Here is an 8,640-nt window from a genome sequence, read left to right as displayed (position 1 = left end):
GTTCTGAAGCAGGACTTTGCACTTCGAAGGTGCAAGGCGCATGCCAAATGATGGTATGATGGCGGTTAGTTTATTCAACAGGGTTTGTGCTTCGCTATGGTCTTCAAAGATGAGGGCGATGTCATCTGCGTACTCCAGATCGACTTTTTGCACCAAACTGTTGCCTTTTGCTGTATGTGCTCAAACCGAAAACCAACTTAATCTACGTTCATATTTTTGCAGCTCAGAAAACTCTATTAAAGCAATCATAACTCTGTCGGAAAAGTCTAGTGGAGTAATTCTCAGCATCGCCGAAACACCGGGATGTCTAAATGACACACCTCATAGCTTTCGAAAATTTAATTCCATTGTGCGAATACTGAGCGCCACAACGATGGGAACAAGATCGCGGTCTTCGTCAAAATCTCGGATACGGAAACGACTGCACTCCACAGAGTGAAATTCATTTCGCATCTTTAGTCCCCAAGCATAAAGAGCTGAAATGAATCAAACTTACTCTGGTTAAAGGCCAAGTTTAAGTGAGAAGGCATTCTGTCTTCTGGATTAAGTTTGGCCAAGGGATCCAAGCGTCCTGGTTGTCGTTTCCGCTAAAACAGGGAAGTGTAAAAGTGAGAACATTTCATAGGGCAAACACTATCTAGTGTTTTTGGACAAGCAAAACATCCAAACTAACCGGGACAGTTCATGCAACACGAAAAAACAATGCTTTTGATATAACGCTGTCTAACACACCCTATTTGTGTGCAGCAGTTGAACGACCGGTAGTATCGACAGCGGAAGCTCCCTTGACACGCAGACAGCATACATTTCGTTACATTATGACTAGTTTCTCGGCGCATCGTATGGAAGTTATGTAGCATGGGCATCGGAAAACTATTGAAAACGATAAAGAGTTGTTCAATTAAGAGGGGAACTCACCCAACTCTCTCGATCACGCTGTTCTATACGTTGTTTCAATTCTTGTTCAAAAGTTCGCTGCCGGCAACGTCGTTCCCGACGAATTTCCTCTAATTCCAGACGAGCATGGCGAACTTGGTAAGCTGCATCTGACGTGTCTTCCAAGTCTGATATTTCCGAGGATGAGGAGGGCGCAACGGAACACCCAGAGGTGCGAACTGATGATCCAGATAACCTGACCTCGGGAGGACATAGCCTTTCGGGAGGACGTCGCTCAAGGACACCGGAGCTACGAATCACACCGGTCCGGAGGGTTTTGACAATCGGATCAGAGTTTGATACATCCATTTCATGTGGATCAACGGCGGAATCATTTGTGTTCTGACGATGTCTGGTTCTTGAATCTTCGAGGGAACGAACGACTGCGCTCAGAGGATTGATACGCCAACTAGGAACTGGAAAATTGTATAGACAGGTGAGAGTACCAGACAACATAACTAGGTTTTTACTTAAGACAGTGGAAAGATCGAGAGCCAGTTGATGACAGGTGTGCATAGGTGAACATATCGACCAGCACGTCCGCGCGTTACTCGTCTCCAGTTAGAAAACCGGTGAATTAATGACCATATCGGCTGTACCCAGAACCCACTCAGAAAACTTAAAGGACCGATCTACTGATGGAAACAATACCAAGGGGGAAATATCGCAGGATCATCATCAACAGCATGACATCAGTGTTCAACACCGATGCTTCACTGCCGTACAGCCATGACTTATTTGAAAGCCTTATTGTAAAGAAAAGAATAAAGGTGGATGGGGGAGGGACTTAGTGCTAGCTCAACACAATCATTCCGAGGTGCCTACACCTCCAGACACTCACTGAGGCAATCTGGATAGAAACTGACAACAAGAACGCCACTAACATCGGTCGGCAGCCATATCTTGAAGTGTCTCCAACCAGGCACAGTGAGGATCACCCGGTCCCCATCCTGGAAGGCGATATCACAGAATGTCAACGGTTCACAGCGTCCTACAAACGTAGGAAGTAATGCAGGTGGGGTTCGCGAGAAAACTGAACGAGTACAGGTCCCTGCGTATGATCGGGACCACAGCAACTGTCAGTGCACACAGACGTTGACGGACGAGAAAAGTTGCACAAAACTATTTGAATGGTGAGTGTGGAATCGCAGAAGACTGCAGCCTAATCAGAGTAGGCTGGCATTATCACGGTGACTGTTATCCTTTCAGGTGGCACAGCAAATATCAACTGAAACGGTGCTGCAGATGAACGGGATTTATTAGTGTGCAAGCCCGCAACAGGCTATTGTAGGCCACGTTTTCGAAGGATAGCACGCCGGATTTTCCATTCCACAGTGCGTTTTCAAGACTATAAACTTTGCTGATTGGCTTCGAAAATCATAGGAGCCAAGCACGAGTGCACATCCATCAAAACAAACACACACAGCTCACGATGAGGTACCCAGAAAGGCAAATTGTGAGGGGATGATAAAAGGGCTAAGGAAGAAGTTCAGCTCCTAAGTCAACGGGGCAACAAGTGAATGCGGTACTGAAGATAGGATAAGGACGAAAGACCAACCTTCGATCAGTGAAGTGACGGATTGGTGTTCATCATCCAAATTGCCTTCATCTTCCTCCACAAGGCGTTCGCCATAGAGAATTTGCTCATGGGTGCCGGAAGAAGTGCACAAAATGCTGAAATCTGGTAGGTAGTAGGGATTAGCAGTCCGAAGATAAGTTGGTCCTTGCCGCTGGACACGGATGGATGAGGTGGGACTGGAAGGGGGGATTTGAAGGAATTGGGTTGGACGCCTCTCTCGATGAGTATGTTCTCCAGTTGGGTCTGGTGAACCATGAATGGAGGGTTCAGTGAGTTGATCGAAGGACCGCCGACGTTTGAGGGGCTTGCTGGTTGTCTTGGGGGATAAATGCCGTGCAGACAGCTCTACAGATGGAGAAGGTAAAGCTCTTCGCTTTGACCTAAGAAGGAGTTTAGACGCAACGGAAGATGAACTGGTGGTAATCATTTTGGTGCCTGAGCGGGGTCGAAGCTGACAACCAATACTGGTGGGTGGTACTGGATATGGAGAGTTTTCCATTAGGGTTTGTGCAGCAGCTGACACATTGGGCATGGAAGTTGTTGATTCTGTTGCGTCAGAAAGGGTTTCACCATGGGAGTTACCCGAGGAGGTCCTTATACGATCACTATTCAGATGACTTATGGGGGCAATTCTGGACAATGGTGTTCTACCCTCCAGAAGAGAGGCAGTAGTGGATAAAATGGGTTCAATTTTGGAGTGTTCCCAGTTGGTGACAGGTGGGTTTCCGGATGCGGGAGTTCGAGGGTTGGACAAAGTTGGCGGGTGATCGAGCAAACTCGGCGTTCCATGATGACCCGTAGCACTGCGCTTCCCATATGTAGGGGTGGGAGTGTACAGTGTTGGGGGAGCTTCGTCTAAGGAGCGCTGTAATGCACCGGGATTTGATAAATTCGAGCCCATCGAAGGCGAGCGATGTCTGTCCGGCGAGTAGACAGTTGATATTCGTGAATCTTGTTCTACATGATGCAGAGGGGACCTCGATGGATGCTCGTACCCATGACTCAGGCGGGAATGACGGCGTGCTGTAAAATGGAGGAAAATTCGGAGTGAACACATGAAGGGTTTTCTTAGAGGCACGCTTATAATGCGACGGCTAACAGCGCTTGGGTAGGGTTGCAAAATTGCATTCGGATCGGTCCAATTTAGAGCACCATGCGATTCCATGGCGGAGACGACAAGGTTGGCGAATTTTGTATGTTTTGTTTTCCAGTACCAGTATGAAGGTCGAAGTATACGATTATTTAGATGAAGCTCCAGAAGAGCTAATACAAAATTTCCTTATTATCAGTGGGATTCATCAGGATTAACTCGACAACACTATAAGATATAGCAAGTTATGTAGTAACGGGGTGATAGCTGGAGACAGATTAGGAGACCCAAAGTAACATACAACAGTAAACACAATCTACCCGAGATAGGATCCAGAATGACGTGCTACCCTACCTGAGTTTCAAGCTCTTAAAATGCAAATGTTCGCCAAGAAACTTACATTACCCACTAAGACTTCTGGGCTCGGTTCGATCACTCGGCAATTGCAAACTGCAATTATGTTGTAACGAAGTGAAAGTAGGAGCATTGTGAAAGATCGATGCACATGCAAATGACCCGGTCTCATCTGACACAGTATGCGCCGTGTTACCGGAAGTAGTCCCCACTCCTTAAAGTCCACCCCACAATCATTTCATGAGGTATTGTATGGAAATCGTACTTCTCCAAACTCGATACAAAGAACACCCTAGATGAATCGAGGCTTGAGCTACCTTACGGTAAGGACTACCAAGCGAAAATCGCATTCCGACACCAAGTAGGTACCAGACTACTGGTACTCATGAAAAATGTTTTCCACTCTTATGCCATAGAAGAGCAGTGGTCTAAGCTTTCGCGTTACTACAAACTAGTACAACTAAACGTAGTAATAGTATACCAGCGTGATAAAGCCACTCTTGGACAGAGAAGTGGGACAAATATGTTGTTGAACTAGGAGCGTGGGAAGAAAATCGATAGGCACGTAAAAAGTGCAAAACTGGGAAGACATTGAATCTTTTCGTTGAACACTTACTTTGTCGCACCAGTTTCGAGTCACTAATGGGTAAAGTGGACGAAGGGGCGGAAAATCTTTTAACCTGTTCGGTACTCTCCAGGTCAGTGTGGGTTTTGAACAGAAATGGATGTGGGTTCTGGGTAGAAAACGATTAGGATAAGGAATCAGGAATAACACCACTTACAAATTTACGCAGATGAGTCAGTGGGTTCTGCGAATTGAACTCGTTGAATGCAGCATCCATGGAGTGGAGATGAAAACGCCGAAGAATGCCGACCATGTTCTGTTCAACCGCTGTGACCATAGCCACAGGAGAGGCTGAGGTGAGAAACAATGACGATGAGTAAAGATCTTCAGAGAAAAAAGATTTAACATGTCTGAGTGCATCATCCCAGACAATGGGAATGAAGCCGACTCCTAAGAAACAACTAAGGATCATTCCGTTTCGGTTCGTACTCAAATTTGAGGCATCGACACAAGAATCACGAGGCAGTGGGGGTTAAGCTTTTTTCGGACGACTCCATCCGAATGCGACTTACCTCACAGTGATGGGTTGCTAGGTCTGCGGGCGCGAGGAAACCCCTAAAAGGGCAATCCATTCACGAAAAGTAGCCCTCCAGATGAGCCCCCTGCAAGCACTCTCGCTCGGGTTTCCTATCTCTGCGGTATAGGGCATGTGCAAAAGAAATCCTCATAGAAGGGCACAAACACCTGCAACAAACCGTTTTAATGTGGCTTCTCATTTTGTGTTGCCATATGGTGGTTTGTTTCCTGCGACGGGTTCACTGGTGAAGTTTGGGAACGAGGGACAACGCCTTCTATGGGAGGCGTGCGGAATGCGCGTTCCAACCACCTTAACCAGATGAACCGTAATCGCTGCCCGGGGGACAAAGAATCTTTACCAAATATGGGCTTAAGCAGAGTTTACTGTCACAGGAGTGCCAGCAAATGTTTGGAGATCTCAGGTGCATCTATTTATGTCACTTTGTGGACGTCTTGAGATACAGCTCCTGGACAGAGAAGGTGCTGTAAAATAACGATAGTGCAACCTCCTAAGTACTGTACTTACGTTGGAAACTTTCGCAAGTGGCATCTATTTGATTGCGATTTTCGAACGTCCGTGCTTTATGACTATGACAATTGAGCACCAGCATTGTATTGTTGCTGATGGTAGTGCGAGGTAGTGAGTTTTTGTCACCTATCGTCAACGATCTTGGATTAAAACGCAACATATACTGAGGAGAAGTTAGATGTAAGTGGAGATTCCAACGTCAGTGATCTTAGAAAGAGAAAAGCGAGCAAGAAGCCCTAAATGATGCTGAGATGCCATAAAGACCGCCAGCGGCAGAAGTTTGGTTTGGATTTGTGTTTTAAACAAGAGATATTCAGCAGATTACACTTACATCAAGAGACCAAGGCAACGAAGGCTTTTGAACTTTCGTTTAATGCGAGCTGTTGAAGCACACACTTTATTCTGCAAGTCTTCTACAACTTAGAGCAATGTTGGATTCCAACAGTCTACCACCAGAGGGACCAAAGAAGCAGGCTCATATCCGGGTCAAATTGTATTGTCACACACAAGTCACGCTATATGGCAGCTTCCCCCAACCATGCACCCATTACAGAGACTGGAACTTACCGTGGTGTGACGGTTTATCTACCTTGGCGACCCATGAAACTATACTGAGGAGTGTCCACACACACGTGTGTCGATGTGTTCCGTAAAAATGATAATGTGCTTCCGTTTTCAGCCAAACACCGCTGCCTTGTGATCAGGCTTTTGAGCCAGAGGGTTTGGTTGAGGACCTTAATTGTCCTCCTTTTAGGGATATCAGTATCTCCAAAAATAATTTACTTTTCGTGTTATTGACGATTTCATTTTCTGAAAAGTGAACTTTTTTAATGCCACACCTTTCCCGCCATGTTGCACATTTTCCGGAAAGGACCACGCTAATTTCCCATTGATCGGTTCCTTCTATGCTTCTCTTTTGGTTGAGGCAGTAAAAAGCTCTCCTCCGAAGGTCCGTTTGTTCTCTCTGAGCTAGAACTGGTTGGGCTCACGTAAAAGCTGAGGATTCGTGAGCTCGTAGCCAAGTCGCGTATGGTCGCTGATCGTATCCGTTCAGATACAGAACACCTCCTGTCTAGATGTGGGCGCTCAGGCAGTATCCCGGCCCACGAACAACCCTGAACTGCACATACACAAATAAATATCAGCCGGATCCTTTAACTTGCTACATATAGCGGGGTGGGTAAGCGAAAACATGCTACTATTGATGCCCCCTCTGGCTCTTTCACATACCTTTTTTTCCATCTCCTTCCCTCCACCTCTTTGCAGGCCCAGCACTTAGGGCTGATGACTTTTCGTCTGGCATCGGTTTTGCAAGCAACATCTTCGCTTCATGCGGTACTCCCAGGCATCTCGAAATCCATCTACAAGCTTCGACGCCCAGTCTGTCTGGCCGCCTTTAATTTCCGCATCCTGAAGCAAGCAGGTCAACAAGCTGCTCTTGCTCTCACATTGGACTTGCTTGGCATTGATGCGGTACAGTGTAACATCAAGGATCAGAAAGGACTGACTATCTAGAATTAAGACCGGTTGGCCGAATACTTCGAACAATTGCTGTAGCCACCAGGTGCCACTCACCTGGAGCCCCCACGACATTGGAGGTTCATGCATATGTTCTTTCGAGCACCACCAAGCTTCTGGTCCGGATGACTTCCCACTCGCGTTGTTCAAAGATAGGGGATGAAATCACTCTCAGTCATCGCTTGTCTGACCTGTTTGCTTACATTCTGGAAAAGGAGACTGTCCCAGAAAACTGGGGAGAGCCGGTGTAGTGCCCAGTTTAAAAAAGGGGCTTCCAGTGAGTGTGGTAACCACAGGGGGGGGATGAGCTTGACCCCGATTGTAACAAGACTGTCGGCGTGCTTCGTCGCTTTATGGTGGCTCGTGAAACACTAACTCGGGAGCTGCAAGCGCAGATCCGACCTGTTGAGTGTCGCGTAGACCAAATCTTCGCACTCCGTCAGGCGCTAGAACAATGCCACCATCATCATTGTCAGCTGCCATACGTATGAGCGACCCACACTTCTAGTGTACTTGAACTGACAGGTGGGAAGGGAATATAGGGGACGGCCGGTGAACTAGGAGCTGTAAGTTTTCCCGGGCGAAGGAATGAGGTTTGTCTGATGCACCCTATCTCGAGTCATTGAATGGCCCATACTAAGTAATTTGTCAGCGGTCACGGACAGCCGTTGGATGACCAGAACGTGTGGTTTTTATGGTCAGCAATTTTATAACTTGTGGAATCATCGTCTAGTGATGTCAGGGTCCGTATTTCACTCTTCTGCTCAGTGAATTCGTAACGGTGAAAACAGGTATTTGGTTGTTCAGTGGGTACTTTAATCATCATCATCATTGTCATCTGTAATAACCGCGTACTCGTCGTACAGTGGTTGCAGCTGCCGCAGTTTCGTTCACCGATGATTTGGGGGAGGGGGTGGGTAGCTGCGCATTGCAGGCGCGAGCTGGTAAGTTGGTGCATTAATCCGACACTGTCAGTGGGCTGTCAAGTGGGGGTGGAAAAGGAGCTATGCATTGAAAGCAATAGCTTGGATGCACGAGCGCCATTGAGGGCGCGACTGGCCCATGTCTGACAATGTCTCCAGCCAGTGGTGTGGCCCGTCTCGGGGTCCCCATCCAGGAAGACGGCAATTACCAGCGCAGCTGAGTTTGCTGGTAATGGCTTTCACACTTCCCTGCCAAGTCATTGTTTGACCGCCTCTGGCTCTCTTCCACCCTTCACGTGGTTGGGCGAAAAGAGCCCTTCGAGGAAGTCGGTCGACTGGCATACGCAGCACGTGACCAAGCCAGCGCAACCTATGCAGTATGATCAGTTCATCGAGGGTAAGTTATTTCTCCCGAATACTACTCGATATACTTCAGCATAGCTGATCCGGCGTTCTTCGGGCAATGCTCCGAAGACATCGATGGTCAAACACTGAAAGTCTTTTGACGTCCTCGGCGCACAGCGGCCAGGTTTCTGATCCATATAGTAATATGAAGCGCACCGCAGCATT

The 8,640-nt window shown here is 47.3% G+C and overlaps 1 protein-coding gene across 1 annotated transcript in view; it reads right to left on the bottom strand.

Moving 5' to 3' along the window:
- The window catches only part of T265_13730 (hypothetical protein), a gene marked incomplete at both ends in the record, with an annotated part of 8,271 nt that extends 3,396 nt beyond the window's left edge, over positions 1-4,875 (bottom strand). The window contains 5 exons of the mRNA XM_009170203.1: positions 497-587; positions 919-1,352; positions 2,495-3,538; positions 4,576-4,693; positions 4,742-4,875. Of these exons, the coding sequence (XP_009168467.1) occupies positions 497-587; positions 919-1,352; positions 2,495-3,538; positions 4,576-4,693; positions 4,742-4,861 (1,807 nt within the window). The remainder of the gene's footprint in view (positions 1-496; positions 588-918; positions 1,353-2,494; positions 3,539-4,575; positions 4,694-4,741) is intronic.
- Positions 4,876-8,640: the final 3,765 nt, after the last annotated feature.

This window comes from Opisthorchis viverrini (assembly GCF_000715545.1).
Source record: "Opisthorchis viverrini unplaced genomic scaffold opera_v5_95, whole genome shotgun sequence".
NCBI lineage: Eukaryota > Metazoa > Platyhelminthes > Trematoda > Opisthorchiida > Opisthorchiidae > Opisthorchis > Opisthorchis viverrini.
The sequence above is the reverse complement of the archived record's forward strand: the minus strand, read 5'-3'. Positions and strand labels throughout refer to the sequence as shown.